Source organism: Lepidochelys kempii, chromosome 3 (genome assembly GCF_965140285.1).
Source record: "Lepidochelys kempii isolate rLepKem1 chromosome 3, rLepKem1.hap1, whole genome shotgun sequence".
In the NCBI taxonomy this organism is placed as follows: Eukaryota; Metazoa; Chordata; order Testudines; family Cheloniidae; genus Lepidochelys; species Lepidochelys kempii.
Window position 1 is genome coordinate 136,799,344 of NC_136382.1, and position 19,903 is coordinate 136,819,246.

Here is a 19,903-nt window from a genome sequence, read left to right on the forward strand (position 1 = left end):
AATTGTTAGAATTGTCATAATGGATCTCAGTCCAAACAGTCAAAATCCCAGAAAACTAAGAACGAATGACAAATTGAAAGTTGTATAACAGTTTCTCTTCTCCATTAGTGGAATGTGGTAGTGTTGGAAATCCAAAACTCTCTATTAACTGAAATGATATATCATCAAAAAAGAGAAAACATTTGATTTTTATTGAACAGTTTTTATAATAAAACCTACATTTGGGGCCTGAGCGATCATTATATTATAGGGATTCCTCAGGTAATAAGGAACTGAAACATTTTTGTTTGAAATTACTCATATTTTGCACTAAAGCATTCAGTGAAAATTTATGAAGAACTACTACAGTGGTCTTCGTTAACAAAAGATCAGCAGCATTAGTTAGGAGTAAAACATTAGGGCATATGATTTACTGTATTGCAGTATTTTTTATTCTAAATATAAGGAAATACAGAGCTATTTTTTTTAGTGGCAGCCAGTGTATTTCAGTAGACAGTCCTTTGTCTTTCTGAAACTTTATAGAGAGGGCCCAAACATTTTCCCAGGTGATAATTTTTAAATTAATTACCGTATTAAACATTGAAACTGATTGACTCAGTTTTTTTCCCCCTTACAAAAGTATAAAATGACATTTTGGTGTTTTGTTTTCTACTGTTTTGCACGTAATGTCCATTGATGTTGGGCGTTATATGTTCCAGGTGACGTTGCTGCAGAGATTAGGGTTGCTATACCCTCACCTCATATTAGTTTTCTATCTAATAGCACCCCCTTAAAATGAAAAACATTGGAGGGAAGCCATTATACCCTCTGAAGCAAAATGTGTACTGTTGTGGCTGCGCGCACAGAGGGGAGAACAGGCAGATTCTTTAGTGTAGTACAGTACAGTACATATTGGAAGCCTGTGGCGTACTTCAGAATACAGTTAGATTTGTGTTCTAGAATGTAGTATTGAATTAATTCGACTCCAAATGTGTGTTAATCTTGTAGTTAATTATCGGACTTCATGGTCGATATTTTAGGCTTTCAAAATTTGAAGTACTTTGCAGAAATTAATATTCAGAAAAACATAGCTGTTGGCATGTGGGGGAGGAGGGGAAGTAAATGGGCAGTGGCTTCTTACTTATCATCCCTGTTAGAGATTTCTGAAAATTTGAAACTGTGGTTCACTATATTCAAAGATATAGATGACTGATTTTTTGCTTTTTTCTTTCTACAGCTAGTTGATGTGGAAAAATGGGTATGTGCTTCTGTCTTTTATTTGCTTGATCAAAAAAATTCCATATTTGCCATTAATTCTTATGTCTGTTTTTGGTATCCTGTGTGTGTCATAACACTTGAACTTGCAGGGCTCAAAAGAGAGGCTATTACACCAGGCAGGGTCTAGTGATTTCTGAATCATTTTTCCATCAAAAATCACACACAGAAAGGATTTTTGTTATTTTTTCTTTTGTAATTATAACTTCTCTTGTAGTATTAAGCCCTATAAAATTCTGACTGTTGCCTTACAATTTTGAGCCTTGCTATCTAATGTTTTAACTCCATCCTGTAAAACCTTACTGTCTTTCCAATGCACACATTGTAATTTTGCAATGCATGGCAATAAGATAATTGTTAATACTGATAAATAATAGTGTCATTTTATGCAGCTCCAAATTCTGTGTGTGATGAATATTTTAAAATGGTGAACAGCTGCTACAGAATATATAAATATAAATGGTTTATAGATGTTATGGGAAAAATCTCTCAGCACAAATGTTTTATTTTGTGTTCCAGACATAAGTTCTTACTAAATGTAATGTATTGAACTATTTCAAGCCAGCAGGGTCAAACTTTCAAAAAGTGGCCTTCAACACTAGTGTGTAATCCATGCTTACAAAATGTGTTTCTCTGTCCCTTCTCCCCCTCTAATGGCTGGACCACATATGAGTTTGAATCTGATAAAGCCTTTGAGCTATAAGACTTGGATCTTTTAGTTCAGGCAGTTGAAGGTCATGCTTTTGATCAGATGTCCTAGGTCCTATCCCTGCTGCTGGTGTCCGAGCCAGGGCATCACAAGTGGCAGCCTGTATTAGGATTTGAGATGCAGGTCTCTGTGCAAACGTGATATAATTTCCATATTAAAAATCCATTTGCACAAATAGGTTTTTCCTGTGTAATTATCCTATGTAATTTCTATCATCTGCTCACCTAGGGGTGAAGGTGCTTATGCACATGCAAATGGAAAGAAGGTAGAGGCCTTTTTGAAAATTTGGCCCAGAAAGTCTAAAGACCTTCATGATTCATCAGTCCTTAATTTTATCTGCAAATAATCTGGAACATCTGTGGCATCCTGTTCCTGTATGTAAATGGGAAGAACAGCAGTTCTATAGTTACACTTTTTATTAAGGTTCCATTTATAGAGGACTAATACATATTTAATAGCTGGTTAATAAATATTAATTCAACAGTTATAGATTGTTACAGTCTAATTGTAAGTGTTTGCTTAATATAAGAGTAGCGGAACAATTTTTATGTGAGAGGATCTCAAATGCTTTATAAAGCATTAGTGAACTAAGTGTTGATAGGGAATGGAGTGTATTTTTAAACAGTGAGGGCCAAATGCTCCTCTCAGGTTAGCCCATGTGACTCCATTGTTTTTATTGGCATTGCATCAGTGTAATTGAGAGGTAACTTGGGCCATGACCAAAGTCATGTTCTTATTAGTTGATTGGAATCTCTTAGTGATGTCACAACTTTGCACCAACTTCCGGCATTGTTTTTCTGGCATAGTAGTAAATAGAAAAGCTTTTTTCAGCGTAAAATACATTTTGGGATTTGGGATAAATACATTGTTTGTAATATGCCACACCAGGATATACCGTATTAAGGTGTAGAAGCACCTGTCCTTGTCAGGGACGGATGAACGTATAGGCAAACGAGGCATGTGGCTCAGACACAAATTCTTGGGGGAATGGGGGGTGGCAACACGCATCATACTCACTGTGACTGGGTTAGCTATGGTATGGATCTATTGGGACTGGCAGCTCATCCTGCTGCTGCTCAGGGTGCTGCTCACTGTGATGGATGGGCAGCTGATCCTGTAGTTCTGCAATCCAGTGCACCAGGTCATAACACCACTCAGTCAGATTTGGCTTGGCTGCCCCTCCAGCATGGTGAGCACTGCCCTGAGCAGCAGCAGGATGAGAAGCTGGTTCCAGAAAATCTGCAGCCTGGCCATGGTGGGTGTACTTGCATGGCTGTTTGTTGTTAGCCATAAGAAAGTAGGGGCCTAGAACTCAGTGACAGGTTAATCTGGCCCTGGTCCTTGTGCTTTACAAAGCAGTTGAGATGTGAATTGGAAGCCTAATAATGTACATTCTGACACTGTTTACTGCTTAATCAAAATAATAATTTTGGTTTATTCTTGAAGATACTTATCCAATTATAAGAATAAGCCGGATATCCGAACATTCTCCGTATTTCTGCTTTGGAGAAAAGTTTAATTCAAGTTGCTAAGTCCTGTTTTTCATAACATCAGAAATCTTGGGCTGGATCCTAATTGTGCCAAGCATGTGTAGCTGGGATGGGAAAGATGACTCTAAGCTACCTTATATCTCCCAGGATACTGGGACTGAACTGACCCCTGGTGAAAGTTAGATTAGTCACAGTTCTTAACTCAGTGCACCCATGTCTTGACCATCTCTGCTAAAGCCCAGTTTGGAATGCTTCCTGTCTGGAGGGTGTGGAGTAGGTGGTATAAAGCCAGCTGTGCTAGCTTTAAATCATTGTGAAATTCCTCTAGCTTTTGGAAAATCCCCAACTTTAGGGTAATTTGAAGTGGCTTTTGCACTGCTGGAGGTTGCTAAGAGGACTTAACCAAGGCTGGGCATCTGGCCTTCAGTATGTTTTTTGGTACATATTCTTTGGATTAGAGCTTGGTAAATAACTGATTATTTTTTTTTGCTTGGTTCCAAAAAAATCTAAGGAAAACTTGTTTTCTCTATGTCTCCATGAGTATTGATTGTCATGCATAGTGGCAATTCATAATCTTTCATAATGACAATGAATAGTCATGGGGCTAGAATGAGAGAATTACTTTACAGCGTAGTGGTTAAGTAGTCACCTAGGATTTGGGAGATCTATGTTCAGATCCCTGCTCCACTGATCTGTTGATGCTATTCCACTTCACAAAAACAAGAGACCCATACTATAACCCACCAGTTTAGGGCACTCTCCTGCAATGTGAGCGACTCAAGTCCAAATCCCTTTTCCACATCAGGCAGAGGAGGGAATTGAACCTGGGTGAATGCTCTAACCACTGGGGTAAAAATTGTAAGGGATCAATTGCATCTGAATCCCAAAAAATGTTTTGGAGTTGAAACTATTTGGCCAATTCAACTGGAACTACATTTTTTTGGCAAATAAATTATTTGTCCAAAAATTTTCACCCAGCTCTACATTGGATTAATTCAGTTAATATTAAAGGAACATAGCAACTTGAAAATTGCATAAGAAATGTGCAACTATTTGCTAGACAGTAGCAGAAAGCTGTTCAATATACTGAATACGTGATCATTGAGGCTGGATCCCTTGCCTCATTCCATATATCCATTCACAGACAGTTTCACAGGAAATTGAAATTCCATTCAGCTTCCTTATGCATGAACAAATCATATAGAATGCAGAGAGATAATTTACTTGTTCGAAAATTCCACTCTTTTTATTTATGCAGGTGTGCACCAGTAGATAGTTGTTGTTGTTGTAAAACATAAACCAGTGCACATGAGTGAATTTTTTTAAACTATTTCTGCTCTGCCAAATATGTATGATTTTATCGGATCGCTGAAAGTCATATCTGCAATCTAGAAACTGTGGGGCTGATCCAAAGCCCATGGAAGTCTTTCCATTGTCTTAAGTGGGCTTTTGATCAGAGAAAGGTTTTCAGTGGCCCTGATCAGAGAAACAGGAATATGCTTAAATGCTTTGCTGGATCAGGGTCTATGTAGCTGCAAAATGTTATCTTTCCATCACCATCCTCTGAGGCACTAAGAGCATCTCATAAAAAGTTCAGAAAGATTAGTAACACAAAAGCCTCTTTTTTCCCCATACTCCTTCATGTTTGAAAACAGCTCAACTATTTTTGGTGAAACTTTCAGGAAAAAAATAACTGAGAACAAGTGTACCAAATTTCAACTAAAAAGATGCACTTTTGAGAAAGTTAAAAGAAACTGGAAATGCCCTTTTCAGAATGGAAATGCTTGGGCTATCTTAATATAGGGGTTGCTATGCATTCCACCAGTAATAATGCGAATGAAAATGCAAGCTATCAAAAAAAAATTGAATGTGTAAATCCAGGGAATAGAGAGTCTAAAAGGATTTTTTTTGCATGATTTATCTTTCCTCTTAGAACATAAGAATGGTCATACTGGGTCAGATCAATGGTTCATCTAGCCCAGTATCCTGTCTTCCGACAGTGGCCAATGCTAGATGCTTCAGAGAGAATGAACAGAACAGGGCAATTTTTAGTGATTCAGGCCCTGTCATCCAGTCCCAGCTTTTGGCAGTTGGAGGTTTAGGGACACACAGACCATGGGATTGTGTCCCTGACAATCTTGGCTAATAGCCATTGATAGATCTATCCTCCATGAACTTATCTAATTTTTTTAACCCAGTTATACTTTTGGAGTTTACAAAAGACAGGCTTCTGTGTAATTGTGGACAGCAGATCAAGTGGTGGGGCCCCAAGACCTTGCCACCAATACAAGACAGCACTGCAGGGTCCAACTGCTTGAAAAATATCACTTTCATACTTGAATATGTAGGAACTTTATTTTCCTGGTATGTTTTCTTTAAGATGAAGGAAGTATAAATACTGACAGGAAAAGATGAAAGAAAATCATATATTCTTCTTCAAGTGATAGTCCCTATTTGGATTCCCAAGGTGGATGCACATGTGTGCCATGCACTGGAGTCAGAACACTTTTGTCGTAGTGTCCATTCACCCACATTTGTGTCATGCGTTGTCTGTGTGCTTACATCCAAGGCTGTAAGAGGCCGTACGGGTCAACGCCGCTCCAGTCCCCTCTTATTGCTGCATAGCCAGAGTCAGAACCCCTGTTCTTTGGTGTTCTTAGCTTGCTAAAAGAGCTGATTGCCTACTTTTTTCCCCTTGTATATAGGGTTTATAGTGGTATTAGTTGCATATAGTGTCTGATCGACTCAGCTAGTTAGGCTCCCCCATCGGACTTCTTCCCCCATCAGGGAGCTCCCCCCGCTCCCAGGGGTCAGTTGGATACAAAAACTGTACTTCGTGCCTGCGTTCCTTCTCTGTGAGTGACGAGGACCAATGGTGCCTTTTCTGCCTCGGCAAAGCCCACCTTGCTTCTGGCTGCACCATCTGCCAGTTGTTCCAACCCAGGACACAAGAAGCTAGAGAACTTCGCCTCCGGAGGTTTCTAGTGGAGTAGGCTATGCGCCCATGTGTGCAGTTAGATGTGGGACTGGTGGGTTTGTCAGAACGGCATCCATCGCTGCCAGTGAGTGCCCCTCTATCTTCCTAACAGGCCCTGGAGCCATCGGTATTGCCATAGCCTATGAAGCCACACTGTGAACGTAAGAAGCAGTGACGTGAACATCAGGGCAGCTCCTCCATAGGGACCGCTCCACAGCACAGTGTTGCCTCCACAAGCCGAGCCAGGTTGGGTGAAAAGTCACGCACCAATCCAGCTGCTCCAACTCCCAAGCAGCCCTGGACCGAGCACAAGGCGAAGCACCGATGTGATCCGTCAGTGCTGCTGCCAGCCTTGCTCACCAGTCTGGTACTGCCATCACTGTCGACGCTGCCGGGCCCCTCTGGACTGTCGTGTGTGGTTCCCCATACGTCCGGCCACCTGGAATAGCTGATGCCTCCTGAGGAGCTTCTGCTCCCATACCCTGGTTCCCCACTGCTCTCCAATACCCCAGGCACCTCACTCCTGCCTTCTCCGGTGGATGAACTTCTCCTGCTCCTTGCTGACTGGCACCCTTCTTCCGCCCGCTTTGCACCACCAGCACTCTCAGCTCCTCCCCTGCCAGACCATCCTCAGAGTCGGAGTGCTTCTCAGAGCTGGATCCCTCCTTTCCCCCTACTCAGTGTTGCAGACCAGATCCCAGGCACCGACTGCGCTATCCATTGGCATCCGGCCCTACTGCTGAGCCATGGTTCCACTATCCCTGTGGCTTGCTGACACCGGTGGTCTTTATGCTTCACCCTACTGGCCTCCCTAGGACCTGTATCGGGACCATGGGGTTCCGCCAGTGACATCTTACCGACCATCCCCTGTCCACACCATGCCCTCTTCAGTTTATGACAACCCTGGGGAAGACCTAGCGCAGTCAGTACCATTGGTGCTATCGGTCCCTACCATAGCCTTGTTGTCAACGGATGAGGCACTGATTCCACCCTTCCTCTCTCCTCCTTATAACCAGCAAAAATACTACAACCTGCTTCAGCAAGTAGTTGCGGCCATTGGCCTCATGGTATAATAGATCCAGGACCCACAAAACCAGCTCCTGGATATTCTGCCACTGCCGGGACCCTCCCAGATGGCCCTCCCTGTCTATGAGGCCATTCTGCAACTAGTGCCGTCGGTTTGGCATACACCAGCCGCCTGTAGCCCTATTCTTAAACATGCAGAAAGGTATTTTTGTCCCGTCTCAGGGCACACACTTCCTTTTCCCCCACTCACCCACTCCCCAAATCACTGATAGTTCATGCGGCGATCGAATGCACTTGCCAGCAACACCTCAAGTCCACTCCTCCAGACAGGGCAGTAAAAAAGCTGGACCTTTTAGGCAGGAAAGTTTATTCTTCTGTGGGACTCCTGCTCTGTATCACCAACTATCAGGTCCTGTTGGTGAAATATGACTTTCTCACCTACTGCAAGCTTTCGGAGTTTCAGGCTCTTTTACCACCAGACAAGCAGTGAGACTTCCAGATGCTGCTGGACAAAGACAGATTGGTTGCCAAGCTGAGCCTCTAAGTAGCTGTGGATGTCGCTGACAATGCATCATGCTCTCTGGTGTATTCGGAGACTCCTGGCTCCAATCGTCTGGGTTCTCTAAGGAGGTCCAGACCACGCATGAGGACCTCCCCTTTTATAACCATAAACTTTTCAGTGATTAGACAGATGATTCCCTACCCTGACTGAAGGATTCTTGTGCCACGCTGTGGTTGCTCGGCATTTATACCCCATCTCATGGGCAGCAGAGGTCGTCCTTTTGCCTATGCCCCACACCCTCTATCCTCCCTACTTTCAAAGACAGCAGGAGCCATCCCACCATCACCAGTGTGCTCAGTGGTCTTGCTACTCCACCGCTACCACCTCCGCTCCATCAACCCTCCTGCAACATCAATCTAAGCAGCGGATTTGACTCCTCCATCGAGAACCGAGAAACTGTTCCTATCCCTTTCATGGGGCTCCAGGTCATCTTTGGGGGCTGTCTTGCCCTCTTTGCCCACAATTGGGGCATGAACACTATGGACCGCAGGGTGTTCCACATCATTCACCGGGGGTGCTCTATAGAATTCTTCTTTCCCCCCTCGCTGCCCTCTCCATGGTGGCTGTGGAGGTCCCTCCCATGGATTTCTCCTCCGAGAGGAAGCAGACATCCTTCTCTGGAAGGGTGCCATAGAACTAGTCCCCCTGTGTTACCAGGGCCATGGCTTTTATTCACCATATTTCCTTATTCTGAAAAAGGGAGGTGGCCGCTGTCTGATCCTGGACCTCTGGTTAGTCAACAGGTTCATACGAAAACTCACGTTCTGGATGGTCATGCTCCCCCTCGTAATCCCCTCCCTCTCCCAGGGAGCCTGGTTTGTGGCTCTCAATTTGAAAGATGCGTATTTCCACATCAACATTCACCCAGCTCACTGGAGATTTGTCTGTTTCAATGTTGGTGACACCCACTGTCGGTTTCTTGTGCTCCCCTTTGGTATCGCCACCGCTCCCTGGGTATTCACAAAAGTCTTCACCATCATTGCAGTCCACATGTGGTGCCTTGGCCACTCCGTGTTTCCCTACCTGGATGACTGGCTCCTAATTGTGATGACATGCAACCAACTCCTCTCAGCTGTCTGGGCCCTTTGGGCATTTGTATCAACAAGGAAAAATCAGTCCTCATACCTACTCAGTGGATCACCTTTATTGGGACCTACCTGGACACTCTCGTGATCTGGGCTTTCTCCCCGGTGGACTGATTTGCAACTCTCACTTCTTTCATTATGGACTTACGCTGCAGTCCGCACACCTATGTCCATCAATGTCTTTCCATCCTTGGCCACATGGCAGCCTGCACCCCCATAATGCCCTATGCCTGCCTCCACATGCACTGTCTCCAACTATGGCTCAAGTTGATGTACAAACTGCAGACAGACCTTTTGGACAGGCCCGTCCTGCTCCCCCAGATTGTCCTGGCCTCCCTCAGGTGGTGTACCAACCTGTGCAAGGTCCTGGTCAGCACTCTGTTTACATCTCCCAGCCCCCATGCTAATTTCACCACAGACTCCTGCCTTACTGGTTGGGGTGCCCACCTGGATGGTCATACAGTCCAAGGCCTCTGGCACCAAGAGAGGCCAGGATGCACATTAATGTCCTGGAATTGAGAACTGCCTGTCTTGTCTGTCAGGCATTCCTCCCATTCATGTTACCCAACAACGTGGTAGCAGTTGTCTATATCAACAAGCAAGGTGGCTCCAGGTCTTCTTCTCTATGTGCAGAAGCTGTCCAACTCTTTTTCAAAATTGCTCAGCACCCAATAGCTCTGATTGAAAGCAATGGTAACATTTTAGCTCTTCAGAAAATTTGACCCTCATATGTCCAGGTGTGATTTTTTTTTTAAATCCATGTGGATAATCCTCATCAAAATGTTTCCTTTACATAACCTTCAGAAAGCAAGAGATATTTTTCTTAAATGCTAAAATGCTGAAGAGTAGGTGCTTTATCCTGCACCCAGTGAAGTCAATGACAAAATTCCCTTTGACTTCAGTGGTGTACACTTGTGCCCTAAATATTTAAGGAAAAATCAAATTGATGAACCTTTTCTGCTGAAATCAAATACTAGCCTTTTTCTCTCCCTCAAATGAGTTCTGTTTGTTTCAGCCCACATGTACATTGGTGATAAGGCTATTCTTCATATTGGTATGCAAGTAAATCTTTTACAGTGAGAGAGGAACACATTTTAGATATTTTGTAAAACACTTACTTTCAAATCCCACATGGAGCTTGGTTAGGTAACAGAGAATCTGGATTGAGAGGAACAGAAAATGAGTTGAACAGAATAAAACAGAAGAGCTGGCCTCTAGGAAATACAGTTTGGAGATGAGCAGAAAAAAGAAACTGGGGGTGTTTCAGAGGTTAAAATGGCAGCGAGGAACTAAGCTTCAGCAAAGCATAGCAAAGGGTACAGTACATCTGCAATATCATTTAAAAGTAATTAGTTGCATAGCTTAGGAGGCCTAATTACCACAGTTTCAAATGTTTTTAACAAGTCATCTGAGAATGTGAATGTTCTGTGAGAATTTTCTTGTGTGCACTGTATCACTGAGTACATCTATAGAAGTATAGATATTTTATGTTATTATGGGTAGAACCATGTTAAGAATGTTCCAGAACAAATACAAAGACATGGCCCTTTCCTTGAAGAACTTACATTCTTATTTTGGACATCACCTGAAATATATGGAGGACAAATGGAGGAAGAACAAGGGTCTCAGCTATGTCACCACATGGTCAGCCAATTTAGGCATATACACATCTTGATGACTTAAGTGAAAATTGAGAGAAGGATGGAAGAGAGAACCACATGAGGCTCAAATAAAGAGTTATACTAAAAGTTGTCTTTAATATGGAATTACTGTTTTACAGACCAGGGCCTAAAGGCATAATTTAATCCAGAACTGAAAGTCCTGCATAAAAAATAATTATTTTAAATTAATCTAAGAGTATTATGGATTATGTGATTTGATGAAGCTCTTTACTTTTGAGATTGTAGCTCAGTTCCATTTAAGGGAAATAAATGTGGTGATTGCCTAAATGCACTTCTCTCTCCAAGGCTGAATTGATGTGAGGTCTGAATTTTTGTATGCACCAGTAGAAATATCTTTCTAATATTCTATTATGAATCCTTTCCCCTTTACTATTCAACATCATGCTGTAGAACTGTTGTCCATGCATCACCAGTGGACTGCAGAAAACTCTGTTGCCATTGGATTGCCTATTTCTTTTTATTCCCAGCAGCTAAACCACAATAAAACCAAGCTAAAAATACACCAAAGACATTCCTGATATTAGGTTTTCATGTAAGCAATAACTATAGCTGTCAGAGGCATGTTACGATAAAGAATAAAAGGGGTATTGTAAGGAAACACTCTCTGTACTAAAATGTGGTCTAAACTATGAAAATGGCAACTACTTCAGTAGATAATATCAAATAATGTTTTACATTATATCGCCCCTTTCATCCATCAGGGGAACGCAGAGCACTTTGTAAACTACATACACAGGACTCACTTCACCTAGCACCAAAAAATCAGGCACAATGGGGGTAAAAATGCTCCAGACAGCTGCAAAGCTGCGTGTTTGCTTCACAGAGGGGCAGCAGAAGCAGAAGAGTCTGTACACTTCCTATAATCCCCAGAGAGAAACTTGCATAGCATTTCCCTTACACTCTCTGTGGGAAGGTCAGTACTGTGTTAGGTCAGTGGCCAGTGGTTCAGTATGCTGCACCCATCTAGTGGGCCAAATCCATATTAGAGGGAGAATAAGGACCAACTCTCTGATTTGTGTTAGTTGTTGTTGTTCAGCAGCACAGACCGCCTGGTCAAATAAATTTGTTAGTTTCTAAGGTGCCACAAGTACTCCTTTTCTTTTTGTGAATACAGATGAACCTGGCTGCTACTCTGAAACCTGTCATTATGCAAGGCACTGAATTTAGCCATATGGAATGGAAATCTATCAACTTCATGAAAAAACTCGTACAGATACAGACAGACATCATCTTACTTTCCAAATGCAAACAGATGGACATCATACCAAAAGGACTGAAGGTAAAAAATCCATTACAATCTACATACCACACAGACTATGCTGACAGCTTGTGCCACACGCTCTCAAAGAAACTGCGGAACCACCTGATCAACATCCTCTACAGCAAACAGGGAAAGATTAAGAATGAGCTCTCAAAACTGGATACTCTCATAAAAAACCAACCTTCCACACAAACTTCCTCGTGGCTGGACTTTACAAAAACTAGACAAGCCATTTACAACACACACTTTGCCTCTCTACAAAAGAAAAACTATCTAAACTACTACATGCCACAAGGGGCCACAACAGTGGTTCCCTTAACCCACCCAGCAATATTGTTAATCTATCCAGCTATACTCTTAGCCTAGCAGAAGAATCTGTCCTATCTCGGGGCCTCTCCTTCTGCCCCTCCACCCCCATGAACATGATACAGTTCCGTGGTGACCTAAGATCCTATTTTCGACGTCTCCAACTCAAGCAATGTTTCCATCACACCTCTGAACAACATACCAACTCACAGAGACTTTCCTACCAAGACTACAAAAAGAAGGATTCTGGGTGGACTCCTCCTGAAGGTCGAAAGAACAGACTGGACATCTACATAGAGTGCTTCCGTTGACGTGCACAGGCTGAAATTGTGGAAAAGCAGCATCACTTGCCCATTAACCTCATCCGTGTGGATGAACACAATGCCATCCACAGCCTCAGAAACAACTCTGACATCATAATCAAACAGGCTGACAAAGGAGGTGCTGTTGTCATTATGAATATGAACAAGAGGCTGCTCGGCAGCTCTCCAACACCACTTTCTACAAGCCATTACCCTCTGATCCCACTGAGGGGTACCAAAAGAAACTACAGCATTTGCTCAAGAAACTCCCTGAAAAAGCACAAGAACAAATCCACACAGACACACCACTGGAACCCTGACCTGGGGTATTCTATCTGCTACCCAAAATCCATAAACCTGGAAATCCTGAACGCCCCATCATCTCAGGCATTGGCATCCTGACAGCAGGATTGTCTGGCTATGTAGACTCCCTCCTCAGGCTCTTCGCTACCAGCACTCCCAGCTATCTTCGAGACACCACTGACTTCCTGAGGAAACTACAATCAATTGGTGATCTTCCTGAAAACACCATCCTGGCCACTATGGATGTAAAGCCCTCTACACCAACATTCCACACAAAGATGGACTACAAGCCATCAGGAACAGTATCCCCGATAATGTCATGGCAAACCTGGTGGCTGAACTTTGTGACTTTGTCCTCACCCATAACTATTTCACATTTGGGGATAATGTATACCTTCAAATCAGCAGCACTGCTATGGTATCCGCATGGCCCCACAGTATGCCAACATTTTTATGGCTGACTTAGAACAACGCTTCCTCAGCTCTCGTCCCCTAATGCCCCTACTCTATTGCACTACATTGGTGACATCTTCATCATCTGGACCCATGGAAAAGAAGCCCTTGAGGAATTCCACCATGATTTCAACAATTTCCATCCCACCATCAACCTCAGCCTGGACCAGTCCATGCAAGAGATCCACTTCCTGGACACTATGGTGCTAATAAGCAATGGTCACATAAACACCACCCTATACCGGAAACCTACTGACCGTTATACTTACCTACATGCCTCCAGCTTCCATCCAGGAAACACCACACGATCCATTGTCTACAGCCAAGCTCTACGATACAACTGCATTTGCTCCAACCCCTCAGACAGCGACAAACACCTACAAGATTTCTATCAAGCATTCTTACAACTACAATACCCACCTGCTGAAGTGAAGAAACAGATTGACAGAGCCAGAAGAGTACCCAGAAGTTACCTACTACAGGACAGGCCCAACAAAGATAATAACAAAACACCACTAGCCATCACCTTCAGCCCCCAACTAAAACCTCTCCAACGCATCATCAAGGATCTACAGCCTATCCTGAAGGACGACCCATCACTCTCACAGATCTTGGGAGACAGGCCAGTCCTTGCTTACAGACAGCCCCCCAGCCTGAAGCAAATACTCATCAGCAACCACACACCACACAACAGAACCACTAACCTAGGAGCCTATCCTTGCAACAAAGCCTGTTGCCAACGGTGTCCACATATCTATTCAGAGGACACCATCATAGGGCCTAATCACATCAGCCACACTATCAGAGGCTTGTTCACCTGTACATCTACCAATGTGATATATGCCATCATGTGCCAGCGATGCCCCTCTGCCATGTACATTGGTCAAACTGGACAGTCTCTACATAAAAGAATAAATGGACACAAATCAGACCTCAAGAATTATAACATTCAAAAACCAGTCGGAGAACACTTCAGTCTCTTTGATCACTCAATTACAGACCTAAAAGTTGCAATTCTTCAACAAAAAGACTTGAAAAACAGACTCCCAATGAGAGACTGCTGAATTGGAATTAATTTGCAAACTGGATACAGTTCACTTAGGCTTGAATAAAGACTGGGAGTGGATGGGTCATTACACAAAGTAAAACTATTTCCCATGTTTATTTCCCCTCTCCCCCCCCAACTGTTCCTCAGATGTTCTTGTCAACTGCTGGAAATGGCCCACCTTGATTATCACTACAAAAGGTTTCTCACCCCTCCCCCCCCGCTCTCCTGCTGGTAATAGGTCACCTTAAGTGATCACTCTCATTACAGTGTGTATGGTAACACCCATTGTTTCATGTTCTCTAGATATATAAATCTCCCCACTGTATTTTCCACTGAATGTTTCCAATGAAGTGAGCTATAGCTCACGAAAGCTTATGCTCAAATAAATTGGTTAGTCTCTAAGGTGCCACAAGTACTCCTTTTCTTTTTGTGAATACAGACTAACACGGCAGCTACTCTGAAACCTGTACTTAGGCTTTGATTCTCTTCCCAGGATTTGGCCCCAAGAGATTAAATACCATTTGCGGTTGAATGTAGGGAATTCAGGCTGGCAGATTGGGATTATCCAAACTGGAATCAGGTTAGGATACTTCATCTCTTTCAAGTGGTCAGGACCTTGGTATGATATTGTATCTGGAAAAACATCCTTCTTCTACCAAGCAGCACATCTATGGAAATCCATATGTGCAAAACTTCAGAGAAAAAACAAAACGTGTTAAATGTTCAAAATATTTTAATTTGTATTGAGAACTACAGTTCAATGCCTTATGAGTCGGTCTCAATGTAAAGATGAATAAAAAAAGAATTGTGTAGCACCATTGGATAGAGGGAGGCATTTGAACAATGATCTGTTTTTTTATAGACCAATAGATTGTATTATAAATTACAGTCACAACTATAGCCATCTTCTTAGTAAACTGGTTACTAGATGAAATACCAGTTGAGTGTGTTCTAAACTATAACACCTCGTGATGAACTCTAATGATGAATCTAGGGGGAAAATACTGGCTTCATTGAAGTCAATGGTAAACTCCCATTGACTTCAGTGGGGCTGGGTTTTCACCTAAAGTCTTTAATACTCATTGTAGAAATATCTCAGAACTCAAAGTATCATCAGAACTGAATCTGTCTTCTGGTCCATGCCTCTAAATATTAGGAGAACCTACAATGCATCCTGAAATTTCAGAATGTAATAAAATATTATTTTGTGCCTTAATGGCTAAAATGCAGGGTGACCAGATGTCCCATTTTTAAAGGGACAGTTCCATTTTTGGGGACTTTTTCTTATATAGGCGCCTGTTACTCCCCACCCCTGTCCCTTTTTTTCACAGTTGTTTCTGGTAACCCTACTAAAATGAAAATCAATAACTTCTCAGACCTTTAATGCCTGTAATATAGAGCTTATTGTTGTGGCATCCTTAAAATTGATTTTGTATGTACTGTTTGTTATTGTAATGGACTTGGAAACATATAGTCATTTTTCATAGGTTTATGTGACTAAACATGTTTGGGCAAACTATGATCTCAATTACACTATTGCAACTTCACTGACAGGCCAGTGGAGTTGCATGTAACTTAGAAAAAACTTTTCCCTACTGTTAATTCTCTTCTTTCGTTTTGCTTTTTAGTTATGGGTGATGTTATTTTACTCATTGTTTTAATATCTGTTCCCCTGTTAGATTTCATGCCTTTATAAATCTATATTATGTATTTTTTAAAACTTCAATATAATCATGTCTTTAAGCAATATCTCTCAAGGTCAGTATTCAAGTCCTTGTTTAGGATGGCATTAAGATATCTCATAGTATAACTCTGTGTAGTTAATTTCCAAAGATAAATTCAGGATTATTTTTCCTAGCCAAGAGCCCTGTGTTTGCCTCCACTGTGAGGCATGGAGAGGGACAAATATAATGGAGCAGAAGAGTGTCCCCACTTCTAGCTTTCCGCCCCTGAGCTCAGAATACACGGAGTAGTGCCTCCAACGTATGCCCCCCCCCCCACCCGCCACATTCCTGGGAGTCCATCAAAGCCATCTGCTGATATTTCAGTAGCGTGGGAGCTCTGTGTCTCAGTGTAGGGAGATGTTGCGATAGCTGTGGAACTGTTATACATTGCACGCTTCCCTTTCTGAATGGCAGATTTTTTTTCAGCGGTGTTTTAATCCTGTTGAAAGTCAGCATTCTCCTTTTGCAGTGAATGAGAGATAGGAGATGTAGTTTGAAGACACTTTTTTTTTTTAAAAGAACCTTCTCTCACCAGGTAGTGGCAGATGTATCTAGAATGCTCTAGTTCTGTTCAATAAGTAGTGGTACCAATTTGTGGGGTGTGTCCGGAGGTTCCCCCTAAGGCTTGCACTGTACAGCTGTGCCCCTTACAAGCAGGCACTGTGTGCAGATAGGTGCCTGCCATGCAGAGTTGCCCCTCCAGTACTACTGATTGGGGGAAAGCTCTTGAGGGCTATCCTCCCTCTGGTTATTTCTGGTGCACATGGCGTGTAGTAGTGTGTGTGGCCAGTGGGGCTGTCTTTAGAAAAGGCACAGAAGTGATCCTAGGGATTATAAACTAATAAACCTTACTTCAGTACCATGCAAACTGGCTGAAACAATAACTAGAGTTATACAATACCCAGACAAACATGATATGATAGAGACAAAAGAGTACAGCTTCTATCAAGAAAAATTGTCTCTATAATCTTCTAGAATTCCTTGATCATGTCAACAAAGGTGAACCAAGTGGTAAATTTAATTTGGGTTTTAAAAAAAAAAGAGAAAGAAAAAAGACCATAACAACCAACCTTTGATAAAGGCATTCTCAAGAGTCTTTTAAGGAATCTCTAAGGAGTCCTGGGATAAGAAATAAAGGTACTGTAAATGATTGGAAACTGGCTAAGAGACAGAAAACAAGGTTCTGTACTTGGACTGACGTTTAATATATTTGTTAATTACCTAAAGAAGGGTCTGAGCAAGGATAGCACAACATTTGTGGATAACAGTTACGTAGGTGAGTGACAAGCAGAGAACTGAGGTTCTTGAGGGACTTAGTAGGAAAGGGCAACATGATGGCAGATGAAATTAAATGTTGACAAAGCTAGGTAAAGCACACTGGGAGGAATAATTTGAACTAGTTTTACCTCTTACTGGGTGATGGTGTAGCCATGTTGGTCCCAGGTTACTAGAGAGACAAGTGGGGTGAGATAATCTTTTATTGGACCAAATTCTGTTGGTGACAGAGACAAGCTGTCAAGCTACACAGAGCTCTTCTTCGGGTCTGGAAAAATGACTCAGAGTATCACAGCTAAGTACAAGATGGAACAATAGTTTAGCATAAGTAATTACCACGTATTCTAACTATGTAGAACTAGAAGAATTCTTCCGCCAACTTAATTCATATATGAGTTATTTGAAAACTATATTATGCATTTCCATAATTCTTTGGCATCATAGTGCATATGGCATTTGGAGTTATTCTTTAGAGTTAATATGCAAGAAATATCAGTAGCAATTATGTTTTCTTAGTTTACTATGTACATGCTATTTATAACATGGTCACTGCTATCAGTTGTGTTGCTGTCTGGATCACTGCATTTTGAATGTGGAAACCTGCAGTGAAGTTAGAAGGCATTTGCAGAGCACATTATTAAAATATTTCAACTGTGACTCCTGTGTTCACTGCACTCCATTTTAATTTATACAATAAAAACTATTTAGTCTGATGTATGCTTTAATATGAGACTAAAATTGAGGAAATTATTGTACAGAATTTATGAAGAATTGTTTTGAGCAGATGTGCTTTCTAGCATATACTGTAATTGTATAGTAATTGTTGTGGTAAATTCTGCTTTTAAATATTATTTTACTTCAGTGCATCTTGTTGACTATTTTAAGGAAAACACAACACATTTTTAAGTGACTGAAAGCAAATATTCATTTTATGTTTTCTCTTTTTCTCCCCCGGCCCCATGGCTCTGCAGAAATTTATGATGAAGGTAAGCAAGCTAAAAAATTAGTATTGTACTTTGTATGACTTTTGACTATTCCATTTAATTAATTATTTATCTCTTATTTTTTAAAGTAAATATCAAACTTTCACCAGATTTTTACTTCTTGGACTTCTGAAAGCTTTGGATTTAGAAACCACACTAACTTAGTTTAAGGCTTTTTTTATGATCATGGATGGGCGGAGGTAGGCACTCTGGACTGTGTAGGGCAATAATATTTGAAGGCATAACTTTAACAGTGGCAGATAAACTTTTTCTTAAGAACTGTTTTAAAATATTTAAAGCAATTCTCTAAAGAGGTGAAAAACTTTCCCAACCTTTGCTAAACTGTATTTTAATGATTTTGAAAAGATAACATTTGATACATATTTAATAGCTTTTATATATTTGTTGTCTCTATTCTTTCTTTGTATCACCTCTTTTTATGGTTGGCCAATTTCTGCGATTTCCAATTAGTTGTTACGCGGTCAATGGGATTGGCGTCATACAGGGTTTGGCACATAATAATACATCTTGTGGCAATAAACAGATAAATGTCCCAGTAAAAAAAATAATGGAACATATTGAAAACAGGTGCAACGCATTCTGCTTCTGCTGTATCTGGAATGCTGCCATGATGGTTTAATACGTCAGCTGGGATGGCTGAGCTCTTCTATGGCAATGGCATCTCCACCCCCAAGTCATCTGAATAAACACATTCCTGGATATGGTGCCCTAATTCTGGAAACTCTTTTACTTAGGGCATAAGGAAGTGCTAGGTAAATTTCAAAAGGTTTTGAAAAGTTCACATGAACCCTGAAAGGTTTAGTTTTTATTCAGTGATTTATCCAAAATGTGGTGTTTGTCTATTTTCTGCCCTTTCCTCTAAATAGTAATCTCTTTCTCCAATGTATCTGACTACCAATGTATTTATTGGTTTATATTCTCTGAAAGAAGTGAAATTCTTTTAAACTGAATAAAGGTAGAATAATTCAATATGTTGTAAACCCACAACCTGGGTTTGGGATTACAGCACGCAACCTTCCATTCCTGTGTCTGCTGCTCTAGCCTATGGGCTGGAATAATGTCTCCACCCTGTATCTGTATAATTACTGATCCTTTCTCATGGTACACCGCTTGCTTGCCCCATTATCACCATCCAAATTGTCACTGTAGAACCAGAACTGCCATTAGTGCCTTTGAAAATCTCCTCCTTTTAGACTGATTCTCTAAATCTATAGGTGGAGCATAGATAAGCTAAGCATGGAAAGCTTCCCCCCATGAATATTTTTTTTGTGTTTGTTGTTTTTATTAATAGCCTCCATTCTCTCTGTAACATGAAATAGTACTTTTATAGTCTCTATTTGTATTATTTTGCTAATGAGCTGAACGTTCTGAGTCTGAATGGAGTAAAACTGGGCAAATCAGTGACCTGAAGGTTAAAGAGCAAGATCCCACCAAACTTGGAT

General features: G+C 41.5%; 1 protein-coding gene across 1 annotated transcript in view; it reads left to right on the forward strand.

Annotated features, from left to right (window-relative positions):
- RYR2 (ryanodine receptor 2) overlaps positions 1-19,903 on the forward strand; it is a 719,385-nt gene that overhangs the window by 233,515 nt on the left and 465,967 nt on the right. Inside the window, exon 4 of the mRNA XM_073338199.2 lies at positions 18,429-18,443. Within this exon, the coding sequence (XP_073194300.1) occupies positions 18,429-18,443 (15 nt within the window). The remainder of the gene's footprint in view (positions 1-18,428; positions 18,444-19,903) is intronic.